Here is an 18397-nt window from a genome sequence, read left to right as displayed (position 1 = left end):
TACCCAGCTAGTCCAGCTGGGCTAGCAAGCTAGCTAACGTAATGTTAGGTTACCTCTAATTGAGAACCTTACATTTTTTTAGGGATGCCGAATGGCGCAGCCGTCTAAGGCACTGCATCTCAGTGCTAGAGGCATCACTACAGACCCTGGTTCGATCGCGGGCCATGATCGGAGTCCCATAGGGCAGTGCACAATTGGCCCAGCGTCGTCCAGGTTAGGGGAGGGTTTGGCCGGGGTAGGCCGTCATTGTAAAATAAGAATTTGTTCTTAACTGACTTACCTAGTTAAATAAAGGTTAAATAAAATAAAAAATAAAATATGTTGTTGTGAAGGAAAAAAATAGATGGTATTGCATCACTTCTTAGCTGTTGTCGAAATGGATTCCCCATCATCAGCTCAGCCTGAAAATCCTTCTGATAATCTTTGGTCACTACATCATTCTTGATAGCCACAAGCCACTGACAGAATCGTGGCGAATCTTTGGTAGGTAAAATTTTCGCACTTGTTTGTAATTAGCAGAGCCATGCACAGAACACCACACGGACATGATGACATACAGTAGTGAAGATACAAACATTTTTTTAAAAACTTCGCCTAGAGAAGTTCTGAGATTACTGTGTGCTGGTCATTCGAAGTAAACATTATTCAGGTTTGAGGGCACACCCCCCTAACTAGCGGGCGGTATAAGCATTTGCTATGAATGACAGACTTTGTGGTTCACTATGAGCAGACAAATACACAGGGAGTCAAAACTTCCTGATTCAACCAGGGAAATGAAAATGTTTTAGTTCTAGCTTGGGGTTTAGATAATTGTAATGTTGATGATAAAAATGTAATGTTAATATAGTATTGACTATATGTTGTGGCAGAGCCAGGGTGAAATTCCCCTTTAAGCTCTTTCTCCAAGCTGTGTTGTAAAGTAGCCAGCTGCAGTGAACGGTGCCAAACAGAATCCATAGCTGTGTGGTAATGTTGCCAGCTTCAGTGAACGGTACCAAACAGTAGCTATAGCTGTGTGGTAATGTTGCCAGCTTCAGTGAACGGTACCAAACAGTAGCCATAGCTGTGTGGTAATGTTGCCAGCTTCAGTGAACGGTACCAAACAGAATCCATAGCTGTGTGGTAATGTTGCCAGCTTCAGTGAACGGTACCAAACAGTAGCCATAGCTGTGTGGTAATGTTGCCAGCTTCAGTGAACGGTGCCAAACAGTAGCTATAGCTGTGTGGTAATATAGCCAGCTGCAGTGAACAGTGCCAACCAGTAGCTATAGCTGTGTGGTAATGTAGCCAGCTGCAGTGAACGGTGCCAACCAGTAGCTATAGCTGTGTGGTAATGTAGCCAGCTGCAGTGAACGGTGCCAACCAGTAGCTATAGCTGTGTGGTAATGTAGCCAGCTGCAGTGAACGGTGCCAAACAGTAGCCATAGCTGTGTGGTAATGTAGCCAGCTGCAGTGAACGGTGCCAAACAGTATCCATAGCTGTGTGGTAATGTAGCCAGCTGCAGTGAACGGTGCCAAACAGTAGCCATAGCTGTGTGGTAATGTAGCCAGCTGCAGTGAACGGTGCCAACCAGTAGCCATAGCTGTGTGGTAATGTAGCCAGCTGCAGTGAACGGTGCCAATCAGTAGCCATAACTGTGTGGTAATGTAGCCAGCTGCAGTGAACGGTGCCAGTAGCCATAGCTGTTAGGGCTGAGCTTGTTTTTGTTTTGAACCTGTTAACGCTCTGTATATGGGCTAGACATCTAACCACAACCACAACCCAACCCAACCACAACCCAACCTAACCCAACCACAACACAACACAACCCAATCACAACCCTACCACAACCCAACCACAACCACAACCCAACCACAACACAACACAACCCAATCACAACCCTACCACAACCCAACCACAACCACAACCCAACCCAACCACAACACAACACAACCCAATCACAACCCTACCCCAACCCAAACACAACCCAGTCACAACCAATCCAAAACCCAACCCAACCATAACCCAACCGCAACTACAACCCAACGTCATCTCATCCACAACTAGATTAGCTTCAGTGGATCATCCAGTTACTTGTAAAATAAATATCACGATGTAAAGAGAAACTTTGAAAACATTTGTTAAACAAAACAATGTCCAGAGAACATGCTAACTGGGTCAGCATGTGTAGCTAAACATCCATGAGGGTGTTTTATGTACTTCCTACACTGAGTGGACAAAACATTAAGAACACGTGCTCTTTCCATGACATAGACTGACCAGGTGAATCCAGGCAAAAGCTATAATCCCTTATTGATGACATTTGTTAAATCCCATTCGATCAGTGTAGATGAAGGGGAGGAGACAATTTAAAAATGAATTTTTAAGCCTTGAGACAATTGAGACATGTACTGTGTAGGTGTGCCATTCAGAGGTTGAATGAGCAAGACAAACACATTTAAGTGCCTTTGAATGGGTATGATAGTAAGTGCCAGGCGCACTGGTTTGTGTCAAGAACTGCAACACTGCTGGGTTTTCACACTCAACAGCATCCTGTGTGTATTAAGAATGGTCCACCACCCAAAGGACATCCAGCCAACTTGACACAACTGGGAACATTGGAGACAAATTGGGCCAGCAACCCTGTGCAACGCTTTCCACACCTTGAATTGAGGCTCTTCTGAGGGGGGTTGACCTCAATATTAGGAAGGTGGTCTTAATGTTTGGTATACTCAGTGTATATGTTACATGAAAACATTGTAGAATAATGTGCCAGTCTCCAGTGTGATCAATCCGTCTGTGTGACATGAAGCAGAGCAGTAGTCTGGTTGATAGCCGTAGAGACAGCTGGGCACCATCTGCCCTGACTCCCTCCTTCTCATGTCCATGGGAGGGGAGCCAGCTGTGTGGTGAGAACTCTGGCTTCCTCTCGCCCTCTCTGTGTCTGTCTCTCTGTCTCTCCCTCTCCCTCTCCCTGTCCCTCTCCCTCTCTGTGTGTCTCTCCCTCTCCCTCTCTGTGTCTGTGTGTCTCTCCCTTTCCCTCTCTGTGTCTGTGTGTCTCTGTCTCTCCCTCTCTCTCGCGCTCTCTCTCGCTCTCTCTCATTCAAACTGACGGTCCATTGGTCATGCATCAAACCCCAGCCATTTTCTCTGTGCTAGCCATGGCCCTATACTAAAGCGTTGTACATTTTAGTAATTTAGTAGATGCTCTTATCCAGGGCGACTTACAGGAGCAATTTGGGTTAAGTGCAGTGTTCACGGGCACTCTTAACTGCTAGGCTACCTGCCGCCCTACAATGATGCATGGAGAGATTTCTAGGTGAGTGTATAGGGTCTATTGAGGAGGGATGAGTGTATAGGGTCTATTGAGGAGGGATGAGTGTATATGGTCTATTGAGGAGGGTTTAGTGTATAGGGTCCATTGAGGAGGGATGAGTGTATAGGGTCTATTGAGGAGGGATGAGTGTATATGGTCTATTGAGGAGAGATGAGTGTATAGCGTCTATTGAGGAGGGATGAGTGTATATGGGGTATTGAGGAGGGATGAGTGTAAAGGGGTTATTGAGGAGACTTGAGTTTATAGGGGCTATTGAGGATGAGTGTAGGCATCTAATCAAATCAAATTGTATTTGTCACATGCACCGAATACAACAGGTGTAGACCTTACCGTAAAATGTTTACTTACGAGCCTTTAACCAACAATGCAGAGTTTATAAAATGTATTTAGAAAAAGTTGCTAAATAAATGAAAGGAAACATAGTAACACAATAAAATAACAAAAACGAGGCTGTATACAAGTGGCACCGGTACAGAGTCAATGTGCAGGGGTACGGGTTAGTCAGGGTAATTGAGGTAATATGGACATGTAGGTAGGGGTAGTGACTATGCATAGATAGAAACAGAGAGTAGCAGCAGCGTATATAAAGAGTGGGAAGGAATGTGAATGTACAGTGCATTCGGAAAGTATTCAGACCCCTTGACTTTTTCCACATTTTGTTACTTTACAGGCTTATTCTAAAATTGATTAAATCGCTTTCCTTCCTCATCAACCTACACACAAGACCTCATAACGACAAAGCAAAAACTGTTTTTGGTTTTATTTGTGCAAGTTTATAAAAAATGTAAAACTGAAATATCACATTTACATAAGACTTGGCGTTCCGGTACCATTTGCTGTGCGGAAGCAGAAAGAACAGTCTATGACTTTAGGGCCTTCCTCCTACACCACCTGATATAGAGGTCCTGGATGGCAGGAAGCTCAGCCCCAGTGATGTACTGGGCCGTATGAACCAGGAAGAGTAGCTGCTGCTTTCCCAACAGCTAATGGGGATCCTAATAAAATACCAAATACCCGCTGTAGTGCCTTGCGGTCGAATGCCCAGCCACTGGCATACCAAGCGCACAATAGTGTTGAACGCTGAGCTGTAGTAAATGAACAGCATTCTCACGTAGGTGTTATTTTTGTCCAGGTGGGAAAGGGCAGTGTGGAGTGCAATAGAGATTGTGTCATGTGTAGATCTGTTGGGGCGGTATGTGAATTGGAGTTGGTTCAGGGTGTCTGGGTTGATGATGTCGATGTGAACCATGATCAGCCTTTCAAAGCACTTAATGGCTACAGATGTAAGTGCTACTTGGTGGTAGTCATTTAGGCAGGTTATCTTGGTGTTTTTGGGCACAGGGACTATGGTGGTCTGCTTGGAACATGTAGGCATTACAGACTGGGACAGCGAGAGGTTGAAAAGGACAGTGAAGACACTTGGTCAGCCAACTGGTCAGCGCATGCTCTGTGTACACGTCCTAGTAGTCCGTCTGGCCCTGCGGCCTTGTGAATGTTAACCTGTTTGAAGGTCTTACTCACATCGGCTACAGAGAGCGTGATCACATAGTCGTCCGGAACAGTTGGTGCTCTCATGCATGGTTCAGTGTTGCTTGCGTCGAAGCGAGCAGTGCTGATGTTGCCTGTAATCCATGGCTTCTGGTTGGGATATGTACGTACGGTCACTGTAGGGATGACGTCGTGGATGCACTTATTAATGAAGCCGGTGACTGATGTGGTATACACCTCAATGCCATCGGATGAATCCCGGAACATATTCCAGTCTGTGCTAGTGAAACAGTTCTGTAGCTCATCATTCACTTCATTGGACTACTTCCATATTGAGCGCGTCACTGGTACTTCCTGTTTTAGTTTTTGCTTGTAAGCAGGATTCAAGAGGATCGTTTTATGGTCAGATTTGCCAAATGTAGGGAGAGGGAGAGTTTTGTACTAATTTCTGTGTGGATTAAATGTGATGGAGAGGTTTTTTTCCCCTAGTTGCACGTGACATGCTGGTAGAAATGTCAGTTTTCCTGCATTAAAGTCCCCGGTCACTAGGACTACTGCTGACTCATTTTCTTGTTTGTTTATAGCCTTATACAGCTCGTTGAGTGCGGTCTTAATGCCAGCATCGGTTTCTGGTGGTAAATAGACAGTTACAAAGAATATAGATGAAAACTCTCTTGGTAAATAGTGTTGTCTACGGCTTAACATGAGGTACTCTAAGTTAGGCGGGCAAAACCTAGAGACTTCCTTAATTTTAGACATCGTGCACCAACTATTGTTGACGAAGAGACACACACCACCCCATCTGATCTTACCGGACACTGCTATTCTGTCTTGCTGATGCACGGAAAACCCAGCTTACTGTATATTATCCATGTTCTTGTTCAGCCACGACTCGGTGAAATATAGGATATTACAGATTTTAATGTCCTGTTGATAGTTTAGCTCGAACGGAGCTCATCCAGTTAATTCTCCAGTGTTTGCACATTTGGCAGTAGAATGGAGGGTAAAGGCGGATTATCCACTAGCCGATGCAGTCTCGCTAGGCAACCGGCTCTTCGAACTCTGTAACAAGGACTCCTCTTCATACGAATGACGGGGATTTGGGCCTGGTCCGCGAGGAGCAGTATATCCTTCGCGTCCGCCTCATTAAAGAAAAAATCCTCTTCCAGTTTGAGGTGAGTAATCGCTGTTCTGATGTCCAGAAGCTACTTTTGGTCATAAAAAACGATGACGGAAACATTATGTACAAAAAAGGTTAACAGCGCAAACAGCGCAAAAAAACACAAAATAGCACAATTGGTCAGGAGCCCGTAAAACAGCAGTCACCCCCTCCGGTGCCATTTTATCATCCATGGCTGAATTCTCACATCACACATGGGTTGGATGACAAACAGATTAAAGCCAGCTCATCCCTCTATTTATTGCCATGGGAGACCTGCCTCCCTGCATAATGCTGAGGAATTATAAGTAGTATTTCCTCCATTGAGCCAACAGGTCCAGGCACAGTGCTGCTACAGTGCAGCCACCTTTCTCCCCCAGGGAGAGGGAGGGCTGCAGAGGGAATGCCACCCCTGTTCGTTCCACTGTTCCACCCTTCTACCCTTCCTCCTTTCTTTATGAGGCATGTCACGGAGCATAATGAGGCAGAACTTTTTCAAAGGATTTGAAAAAATACCAGAAAGGACAAACAAAATCCCTCTTCAGAGTGGAGGAGCTCAAGTTTCAAGTTTTATTTGTCACACGCACAAGTAGCAGTGAAATGCCTAACTTGCAAGCCCTACCCAACATTGCAGTATTCAATATAAAAAAGTACAACTAATAAGAGAATAAAGTCAGTGCCAGTACCAAATGTATTGAGGTAGATATGTACATGTAGGCATGGATCAGGAGAAAGTGACTGGTAGCAGGATAAATATTTATAATAGTGGTAAACAGTATGGCAGCAGCATATGTAGTGGGTGTGTGTGTGTGTGTGTGGTGGTGAGTGTGTGCAAGAGTGTCAGTGTAGGCGTCATAGGTGGATATACATGTAAACAGGGCTGGAAAGTGACTGGTAGCAGGAATATATAAATAATATGGTCATATACTAAAGGTAATACAGTGCCTTCAGAAAGCATTCAGACCCCTTGACTTTTTCCACATTTTGTTACGCTACAGCCTTATTCTGAAATGTATTAAATATGTTTTTTTCCTCGTCAATCTACACTTAATTCCCCATAATGACAAAGTGAAATCAGGTTTTTAGACATGTTTGCAAATGTATTAAATATAAAAAACAGAAACACCTTATTTACATAAATATTCAGACCCTTTGCTAGGAGACTCAAAATTGAGCTCAGGTGCATCCTGTTTCCATTGGTCATCCTTGAGATGTTTCAACAACTTGTTTAGTCCACCTGTGGTAAATTCAATTGATTGGACATGATTTGGAAAAGCACACACCTGTCTACATAAGGTCCCACAGTTGACAGTGCATGTCAGAGCAAAAACCAAACCATGAGGTTGAAGGAATTGTCCGTAGAGCTCCGAGACAGGATTGTGTCAAGGCACAGATCTGGGGAAGGTTCCAAAAAATGTCTGCAGCATTGAATGTCCCCAAGAACACAGTGACCTCCATCATTCTTAAATGGAAGAAGTTGGAACCACCGAGACTCTGGAGTTTTCCTAAAGGACTCACAAACCAAGAGAACCAAGATTGTCTGGTCTGATGAAACCAAGATTGAACTCTTTTGCCTGAATGCCAAGCGTTATGTCTACAGGAAACTTGGCACCATCCCTACGGTGAAGCATGGTGGTGGCAGCATCATGCTTTGGGGATGTTTTTCAGCAGCAGGGACTGGGAGACTAGTCAGGATCGAGGGAAAGATGAACGGAACATAGTACAGAGAGATCCTTGATGGAAACCTGCTCCAGACCGCTCAGGACTTCAGACTGGGGTGAAGGTTCACCTTCCAGCATGACAACAATCCTGAGCACAGCCAAGACAATGCAGGAGTGGCTTCGGGACAAGTCTCTGAATGTCCTTGAGTGGCCCAGCCAGAGGCCGGACTTCAACCCGATCTAACATCTCTGGAGAGACCTGAACATAGCTGTGCAGCGACACTCCCCATCCAACCTGACAGAGCTTGAGAGGATCTGCAGAGAAGAATGGGAGAAACTCCCCCAAATTAAGGTGTGCGAAGCTTGTAGTGTCATACCCAAGACTCTAGGCTGTAATCGGTGCCAAAGGTGCTTCAACAAAGTACTGAGTAAAGGGTCTGAATACTTATGTAAATGGGATATTTCTAAAAACCTGTTTTTGCTTTGTCATTATGGAGTATTGTGTGTAGATTGATGAAGAAAAAAAACGATTTAATCAATTTTAGAATTAGGCAATGACGCCACAAAATTTGGAAATCGTCAAGGGGTCTGAATACTTTCCGAATGCACTGTATATACATGTCAACAGGAGTAATAGTGACCAGTAGCAGGATAAATAGATACTAATGGTAATATATACATGTAAACAGGAGTAATAGTGACCAGTAGCAGGATAAATAGATAGATACTAATGGTAATATATACATGTAAACATGAGTAATAGTGACCAGTAACAGGATAAATAGATAGATACTAATGGTAATATATACATGTAAACAGGAGTAATAGTGACCAGTAACAGGATAAATAGATACTAATGTATATATCATTCAGATATATACCAAGATACTAATGGTAATATATACATGTAAACAGGAGTAATAGTGACCAGTAACAGGATAAATAGATAGATACTAATGGTAATATATACATGTAAACATGAGTAATAGTGACCAGTAACAGGATAATGATATAACTCAAATAGATAGATACTAATGGTAATATATACATGTAAACAGGAGTAATAGTGACCAGTAACAGGATAAATAGATTTGGTAATATAGAATAACAGATACTAATGGTAATATATTCATGTAAACAGGAGTAATAGTGACCAGTAGCAGGATAAATAGATACTAATGGTAATATATACATGTAAACAGGAGTAAATGTCACATCCTGACCAGTAATAGGGGTTATTTGTTATTATAGTTTGGTCAGGACGTGGCAGGGGGTGTTTGTTTCATGTGTTTTGGGCTATGTATTTAGGTAGAGGGGTATTTGTTTTATATGGTTTGGGGTGTGTGTGTATGTAGAGGGGTGTTGGATTTATGTCTTCCGGGGTTTTTGGTTTATGTTCTTGTTTTGTATTCTAGGGTTTCTATGTTGTGTATTTCTTTGTTGGCCTGGTGTGGCTCTCAATCAGGAACAGCTGTACATCGTTGTTTCTGATTGAGAGTCATACTTAGGGAGCCTGTTTTCCACCTGTCCCTTTGTGGGAGATTGTTTTTGCACTGCTGTGTATTAGCCTGCGAAACTGTCGTACTGTTGTTTATTGTTTTTTTGTGTTCACCTATAAATAAAATAATGATGAGCACGCAACCCGCTGCGCCTTGGTCTTTACCCTACGACACCCGTGACAGTAATAGTGACCAGTAACAGGATAAATAGATACTAATGGTAATATATACATGTAAACAGAAGTAATAGTGACTAGTAGCAGGATAAATAGATACTAATGGAAATCAATAATCAATGAACAGCACCATAGTGGTGGTAATACATCTAATCAATAATAATTTTAGCAGCAACGTAGGTGTGAGGGGGAGCAGTAGTTGTTATCCTTTTAACAGTCTTATGGCCGGGGGATAGAAGCTGTTTAGGAGTCTGCTGATCTGAGCCTTGATGAACCGGTACCGCCTGCCAGACGGGAGCTCGGGGTAAAGACTCCCATGGAAAGCTTTACTCTTTTGTAATTAACATGCAGAAGTCAAAGACTTCAAACAGCCATTTAAGCCGGGGTATTATTAGTTATTATTGGCATTAATCCGTGACTATTTCCTTGCACTGCATAGAGTTCAAGCTGTGTGTTTTAAATCCCTATTTCCCTTGGCCTAGCTTATCAGCCCTGATAATAATTGGACCTCTGTATTTCTATCCACTTTGTTGCTACACCTGCCTTGGTTTTTGGATTTGATCTTCTTACTAGGTTTTCTCTTTCATCACGGTGACTGACCACTATCTAACTGTTTACAGTATCAAAGCCAACATGCTAGAAGTGGGGAGATAAAGCCAGCTAGAAAAAACAGTCTAACGAACACAAACATTTTTGATTATCTCTGACCTTGATCACACACAGTTTAATTATAATTATTCCCCTCCATCACAGATTTACTGATGACGCAACACAATAAGAAGTATCTAATTGCTCTTCCTGTGATTCAGAAATAGAAAGCAGCCTGGCAACCAAAGCTCAATGTTTATCCCAACACAAATTATAATCTGTGGTTAGTGTCAGTGTAGGCTTTTTGGTAGAATAACAGCTGTGGTGGATGGCACCATCTATTGGTCAATAATGATAACACATCACACTGTAAAAACAGTACATTTTTGGATTTAACTAGGCAAGTCAGTTAAGAACAAATTCTTATTTACAATGCCTGCCTACCCCAGCTAACACTGGGCCAATCGTGTACTACTCTATGGTGACTACCAATCACAGCCAGATGTAGCCTGGATTCAAACCAGCGACTGTAGTGACACCTCTTACACTGAAATGCAGTGCCTTAGACCGCTGCGCCACTCGGGAGCCCTTCAGCAGAAGCAGCAACTACACTTGTGTTCTCCAGACCTCTCCTCGACTAGGCTACCCCCAAGCCAGTTACTTTATGTATTCCAGAACTAGCACTGCTGATTCAACTAATGAAATGCTTGATAATTAGGTGACCATTAGAATCAGCTGTGCTAGTTCTGGGATACATCAAAGACATGGACTGGCTGGTGTACTCCAGGAGATGTTTGGGAAGAACTAGACTAAACAGAAACAGATTGAAATGGTGGAAAATATACAAAATAAACAGAAAACAACATATGCCCTTCCTGTGATTTCATGATCTATTAGGTAGTAGAGTTCAAGCTGTGTGAATAGAGTTCAAGCTGTGTGAATAGCCAAAGCTCCCAAATAAGTCCTTAAAGGACTCGCTAGAGGATTATTGTCACTGATGCAGGGGAAAGCCTTGCACCCCGAGGCCCACCATCAATTTCAAATACAGATGATTTCCTCTTAAAGTTGATTCTTTTTGTAAATATTTACAGTTTGATTAAATAGAAATGTAGACACAGGGAAGTTGAAGCCTTTTCTAAACAAGGACATCTTTCCCAGGGACTTTCACAATATTGTACAAACATTAGTCTACTTAGAGCATTTCTACAATGTCCACAGCATGCAGTGTAACCAGTCAGTCCTACAGCACATTAACTCAAACACAGAGACTCGTTTCACGGTAGTTTTAATTTCAACATTCAACATAATTATTCATCACTCACAAGTTCATGTTTTACCAGAAATAAATTCTATGTCTGGAGAACGTAACTTATATTATGGCCAACATAATACTCATTATTATTATGAATACAAGGCATCTCACAACAGATCATTTACATTGTAGAGCCTACACGTTCCATACATACAGAAGCATTCAATGTCATGTTTTGAGGCATGGTGGTATTGGAGTAGTTAGGGTGGAGGACTGGGGGTAAGGGGAGTACTGAACTTGATCACTGACAAACTCTCAATTGAGGTATATTTGGTAACACTTTATTTGAAATGTACTGTACATTACAGCAGTGTCCTGATGTTGTACTATAATCAAATCAAAATGAACAAAGTGTTACTGGATATATTCTGACTGACAGGGGGACGACTGTGATGAGACCTCACATCCTGTGATGACTTCATGGGCTTCATATCAATCCGGTACTAATGGGCTTCATCAATAGTGTTAGTAGTAACGGACGGTTATGATTCGAGTCCAACAAAGACTTCCCAGGCCAGGTGTTATAAAGTCCTTTTCCAACTGAGCAGTGACCACACAGACACATCAGCAACACCTTACCTTGCTGATGATACCTGGACACCAGGACAAACTTCATGAGTTTGTCATAGAAATAGAATCCATAGAAATAGAATACCTTCTATTATTAAAATATGCAGGATTCTACGATCCTATTTCTATGGTGGAACCACCGTATATTGGCAGGGCCTTCCGTCGCCGTATCATAAACAAAGTTCACATTCTGCCTCAGACTCTCTGTGTCTGTCATGCAACCATGTAAGAAACACAGAGAAACACACAGTACAGAATTTCAGGAGAACTTCACTGGCTGACAGGAAACTGTAGAAGCCATCTTGGCCCGTTGTACTGTAGAATCTCTCATATGGAACATCAAACAAATACAAATCAGTAACAATGTAAAAGGTTTTCCTATGGCACAAAGTATAAATCACTGTTTGTAAGCTCTGTGGATAAGAGTTCATATCCTTTAGCGTGAGCTCAGCTAGCTTGGTGGTGGGGAAGGTCCGTTATAAAGCTGGGAAGCAAAGTGGGACAGTTCCTTGTTTGCCTCCTCCATAGCTGAAGGTCAGGAAAAAGACTGCCTTCCTCTTTTTTATGTCTGGGGAGATTGAGCACCATCTTCTCCTTCTCTTCACAGCCTTTTTGTACAATTGCTTCCTCAGCTTCTCGCTCCACATTTAAAGTGTCCAAAGTCTCCCCCATCGTATCAACATGTATTATCACATGCAATAATACACTGGGCAAATAAAAACCATGGGCAAGGTTATACATTTATATAGATTTATACATATAAATTCATATACTTTCAGGAATGTTAATCTGTTTTGTTGTTTTTTCTTTAGGTACAAAATAACTTCATATGACACAATAATATAAAACAGAAAAAAATGATCAAGTCTCTTTAAAAAAAAAAATCCATTAATAAAAATAAGTTCTATGTTTTATTTTACAATATATTTTATTTTTGGTCTCTGGCAGCAGGTCCTTTACTTAGTTTGTGGCTGTTTCCATGGCGATAGCTGGATATTACAATGGGCACTTGGCACAGCCACACTCCAGGGTGATTTCAATCTCCTCAGAGAACGAGCTCCCGTCGGTGCACTTGAAGACCACTTTCCGCCTCCGGGTCTTAGATGGGGCGCAGCAGAGGCCTCCGTCACAGGCGCGGGGACACTCCACCCGGGGGATTTTACTGGTGGAGGTGCACGTGTTCATGGGCTGCTGGCGCTTCAGCAGCTCACGCACCGCCTCTCCCTGGCACGTCACATCTAAAAGAGGTCAATGGGAGAGCTTCACAGTAACTTATTTCACTCTGACATGGACGATTTCAGATTCAATAGCCTATTATTATTATTATGGACCTCTGATAGTCAAGTTTCTGTATGCAGTAGAATGTCCTTACAGAAACAGTTTCTCAATGTTGGAAACCACCTAGGTGTGTGTGTGTCTATTCCTCTCACCTGTGACACAGGCAGGGCCAGTGTAGCCTGGCTGGCAGTGGCAGGAGGGCTCCCCACTCCCTGGGACCCTACACTCCCCATGTCTACACTGGTGTCCCCTACAGGCTTGGGGCTCCTCTCTCCTGTCACAGTACTGCCCTGTGTAGCCCTCAGCACACTGACAACTGTAAGATGATGCCTTAGGCACACACAGCCCATGGATACACCTGGAACAAAGAGGTTTACAGTTCATGTGAGGAATGGTAATTGATGTGTGTTTAATAATTCATCCACGTTGAGTACATATTATTCATATTTTATAACATTATTAAACATGAGCAGGTGTAAAAGCATGAGTCCATTTGTATGCTTGCAAATGTACTAATGTGTTGAGGATGAGGTTCATTATGGATTATCAGTTATGATTAAAGGCCTATATTGAGGTGTCTTGGATATGTAACTGTTAGACAGGCCGTACCTGCTGCTCTGACAGGGGCAGTCTGATATGTAGCTGTTAGACAGGCCGTACCTGCTGCTCTGACAGGGGCAGTCTGATATGTAACTGTTAGACAGGCCGTACCTGCTGCTCTGACAGGGGCAGTCTGATATGTAGCTGTTAGACAGGCCGTACCTGCTGCTCTGACAGGGGCAGTCTGATATGTAGCTGTTAGACAGGCCGTACCTGCTGCTCTGACAGGGGCTGGGGGCGGTCTTCTGATGACAGAGGGATCCGCTGCGGCTGGGTGGGCACTCGCAGGACACACCCGTCTCCCCCCTCTGTCTGCAGGCGCCCTGGGCACACACACTGCAGGAGTGGCAGCCTGGCAGGATGCCTTCCACTCTGCGTGGCGCTGCCCCCAGATCCTGGAGCTCTCCGTTGATCCTTACATTGTGGATGCAGCCGTTGAAGGCCTGGGGGCTGCGGTCGGGACCTGAACGCAGGCCTGATGCCACCACCGCTGAGGGTATGCCTGGAGGGGAGGAGGGGGAGGAGGGGAGGGGGTATTATCATTCTGACATTCTGGTTTGATGACCTGACATTTCATCGGTACATCAGTTTCAATGTGTAAAGAAAATATCTGTAGGTATGCACAGTGCAGATTGTTCTGTGTGTTTTTAAGGAGTAATGGGTCCTTTCAGGTATGTGTACTATATGTGTCTCTGTTTACCTCCTATGTAGAGCTGTGTGCTGTGGTCCACAGAGGGCTGGCGGGGCAGCTTGCCCAGCCTCTTGGGGGATCCCTTGTCCACCACCAGGCTCAGAGAGTGGTTCTGAATCAGTAGCTCCACCGTGTGGAATAGACCATCATTCACAGACTCAACACTGTTAACAGAGAGAGACAGAGAAACACAGATAGAAAGAGAGAAAAAGAGAGAGAGAGAGAGAGAGACAGACAGACAGACATTAGATACATTGTAGTAATACAGAAGTTCTTATAAACTCAGCAAAAAAAGAAAAGTCCCTTTTTCAGGACACTGTTCAAATATATTTCGTAGAAATCCAAATAACTTCACAGATCTTCATTTTAAAGGGTTTAAACACGGTTTACCATACTTCTTCAATGAACCATAAACAACTAATGAACATGCACCTGTGGAACGGTCGTTAAGACACTAACAGCTTACAGACGGTAGGCAATTAAGGTCACAGTTATGAAAACTTAGGACACTAAAGAGGCCTTTCTACTGAAAAACACCAAAAGAAAGATGCCCAGGGTCCCTGCTCATCTGCGTGAATGTGCCTTAGGCATGCTGCAAGGAGGCATGAGGACTGCAGATGTGGCCAGGGCAATAAATTGCAATGTCCGTACTGTGAGACACGCTACAGGGAGACAGGACAAACAGCTGATCATCCTCGCGGTGGCAGACCACGTGTAACATCACCTGCACAGGATCGGTACATCCGAACATCACACCTGCGAGACAGGTACAGGATGGAAACAACAACTGCCATCAGGAATTTACACCAGGAATGAGAGACTGTCCCCAATAGGCTGAGAGAGGCTGGACTGAGGGCTTGTAGGCCTGTTGTAAGGCAGTCCTCACCAGACATCACCGGAAACAACGTCGCCTATGGGCACAAACCCACCGTCGCTGGACCAGACAGGACTGGCAAAAAGTGCTCTTCACTGATGAGTCGCAGTTTTGTCTCACCAGGGGAAATGGTCGGATTCGCGTTTATCGTCAAAAGAATGAGGGTCCGTCATGGTCTGGGGCGGTGTGTCACAGCATCATTGGACTGAGATTGTTGTCATTGCAGGCAATCTCAATGCTGTGCGTTACAGGGAAGACATCCTCCTCCCTCATGTGGTACCCTTCCTGCAGGCTCATCCTGACATGACCCTCCAGCATGACAATGCCACCAGCCATACTACTCGTTCTGTGCTTGATTTCCTGCAAGACAGGAATGTCAGTGTTCTGCCATGGCCAGCGAAGAGCCTGGATCTCAATCCCATTGAGCACGTCTGGGACCTGTGGGATCGGAGGGTGAGGGCAATGGCCATTCCCCCCAGAAATGTCCGGGAACTTTCAGGTGCCTTGGTGGAAGAGTGGGATAACATCTCACAGCAAGAACTGGCAAATCTGGTGCAGTCCATGAGGAGGAGATGCACTGCAGTACTTAATGCAGCTGGTGGCCACAGCGCTGGGACACATGTGATGGCTCCCCACTGGCCCTGTGAACAATAGCAGCACTCTGGAAGTAGCCTCGTTGCGAACCAGACTTCCTTAAAACAGGAAGGCGTGACAACAACATGATTTTGGAGGCATGGCAACGGGAGGCCAGTGTGTGTCCTCCGGATAAAGATTGCCTTCCACACTACTCATGTTTAAACCATTACAGGGCACTCTCTGCCTCATCACACTGAGCACCCAAATCACTCTCCAAACCAGAAAACATCTACTGGAATAGCAAGCAATGATGCTGTTGGCTTCAGGCTGAGTCAGTATATTTTGTCCTGGGGGCACGTGAGTCCGTTTCACAATGATAATAGGCTTGTTGCTGTCTGACTGCTCCAGCTTCCATACTGACTGACTGGTTGACTAGTTTACTGGCTGACTGCTGGGTACAGAACAGGCTGTACTGCCTCTGGGCTCTGGGACTGCCTAATTATTGCTGTTTTGTGTTTGGTCTAAGGGTTGGCACAACAGTAGCCTGGGGTCTGAGGTTGTGACCCTGCTGGATACTGTGGCGGGAGGAGAGTGGATGAGGGGGTAGATGGGGTCAGGCTGACCAGCCCTGGGGCCTCTACTAGAATGGAGGCTATTCAGGCAGCTAGAGTACAGACAGCTAGAGATAGTGGTTTGCCAGGGAGAGAGAGAAAGAGAGAGACACACAGAGAAAGAGTACATTAAATGATAATATATACAGACCACAAATTCCAATTGGCTACGTACCACGTATTCTCCCTGCACACCCTAATTGACAAACAAACAAACCAAAACAAAGGCAAAGTCTTCTCATGCTTTGTTGACTTCAAAAAAGCATTTGACTCAATTTGGCATGAGGGTCTGCTAAACAAATTGATGGAAAGCAGTCTTGGGGGAAAAACATGCAACATTATAAAATCCATGTACACAATCCATGTACACAAAGTGTGCAGTTGAAATTGGCAAAAAACACACATTTCTTTTCAAAGGACCATCAGGTGAGACAGGGATGCAGCTTAAGCCCCAACGAATTGGCGAGGGCACTAGAACAGTCCCGGTCTCAGTCTACTAGAATCTGAAGTCAAATGTCTACTGTTTGCTGATGATATGGTGCTTCTGTCCCCAACCAAGGAGGGCCTACAGCAGCACCTAGATATTCTGCACAGATTCTGTCAGACCTGGGCCCTGACAGTAAATCTCAGTAAGACAAAAATAATGGTGTTCCAAAAAAGGTCCAGTTGCCACGACCACAAATACAAATTATATCTAGACACCGTTGCCCTAGAGCACACAAAAAACTATACATACCTCGGCCTAAACATCAGCACCACAGGTAACTTCCACAAAGCTGTGAACGATCTGAGAGACAAGGCAAGAAGGGCCTTCTATACCCTGAAAATAGAACATAAAACTTGACATACTAATTAGGATGTGGCTAAAGATGATTGAATCAGTAATAGAACCCATTACCCTTGATGGTCGTGAGGTCTGGGGTCCGCTCACCAACCAAGAATTCACAAAATGGGACAAACACCAAATTGGGACTCCAAATTGAGAATTCTGCAAAAATATCATCAGTGTACAACGTAAAACACCAAGTAATGCATGCAGAGCAGAATTAGACCGATACCCGCTAATTATCAAAATCCAGAAAAGAACCGTTCAATTCTACAACCGCCTAAAAGGAAGCGATTCCCAAACCTTCCACAACAAAGCCATCACCTACAGAGAGATGAACCTGGAGAAGAGTCCCCTAAGCAAGCTGGTCCTGGGGCTCTGCTCACAAACACAAACAGACCTCACAGAGCCCCAGGACAGCAACACAATTAGACCCAACCAAATGATGAGGAAACAAAAATAATTATTTGACACATTGGAAAGAATTTACAAAAAACCTGAGTAAACTAGAATGCTATTTGGCTCTAAACAGAGAGTACACAGTGGCAGAATACCTGACCACTGTGATTGACCCAAAATGAAGGAAAGCTATGACTATGTACAGACTCAGTGAGCATAGCCTTGCTATTGAGAAAGGCCGCTGAAGGCAGACCTGGCTCTCAAGAGAAGACAGGCTGTGTGCACACTGCCCACAAAATGAGGTGGAAACTGAGCTGCATTTCCTAACCTCCTGGAAATGTGTGACCATATTAGAGACTCGCATATCTGTTGGGTGAAATACCAGCGTGCAATCACAGCAACAAGACTTGTGACCTGTTGCCACAAGAAAAGTGCAACCAGTAAAGAACAAACACCATTGTAAATACAACCTATATTTATGTTTATTTATTTTCCCTTTTGTACTTTAACTATTTGCACATCATTACAACACTGCATATACAGTTGAAGTCGGAAGTTTACAGTCACCTTAGCCAAATACATTTAAAAACAGTTTTTCACAATTCCTGACATTTAATCCTAGTAAAAATTCCCTGTCTTAGGTCAGTTAGGATCACCACTTTATTTTAAGAATGTGAAATGTCAGAATAATAGTAGAGAGAATTATTTATTTCAGCACATTCCCAGTGGGTCAGAAGTTCACATACACTCAATTAGTATTTGGTAGCATTGC

At 43.9% G+C, this 18397-nt stretch overlaps 1 protein-coding gene across 3 annotated transcripts in view; it reads right to left on the bottom strand.

Annotated features, from left to right (window-relative positions):
• Window positions 1-11156: 11156 nt before the first annotated feature.
• Window positions 11157-18397, bottom strand: part of LOC106611956 (slit homolog 3 protein) — a 458837-nt gene continuing 451596 nt past the window's right edge. For all 3 annotated transcript variants that reach the window (XM_045724040.1, XM_045724037.1, XM_045724038.1), the window contains 4 exons: window positions 14349-14503; window positions 13862-14150; window positions 13201-13406; window positions 11157-13008 (listed from right to left, as the gene is read on the bottom strand). In XM_045724040.1, coding sequence (XP_045579996.1) covers window positions 12767-13008; window positions 13201-13406; window positions 13862-14150; window positions 14349-14503 — 892 coding nt within the window. In that variant the 3' untranslated portion in view covers window positions 11157-12766. The remainder of the gene's footprint in view (window positions 13009-13200; window positions 13407-13861; window positions 14151-14348; window positions 14504-18397) is intronic.

The sequence above is a fragment of the Salmo salar genome, chromosome ssa09 (assembly GCF_905237065.1).
Source record: "Salmo salar chromosome ssa09, Ssal_v3.1, whole genome shotgun sequence".
Classification (NCBI taxonomy): Eukaryota; Metazoa; Chordata; class Actinopteri; order Salmoniformes; family Salmonidae; genus Salmo; species Salmo salar.
The sequence above is the reverse complement of the archived record's forward strand: the minus strand, read 5'-3'. Positions and strand labels throughout refer to the sequence as shown.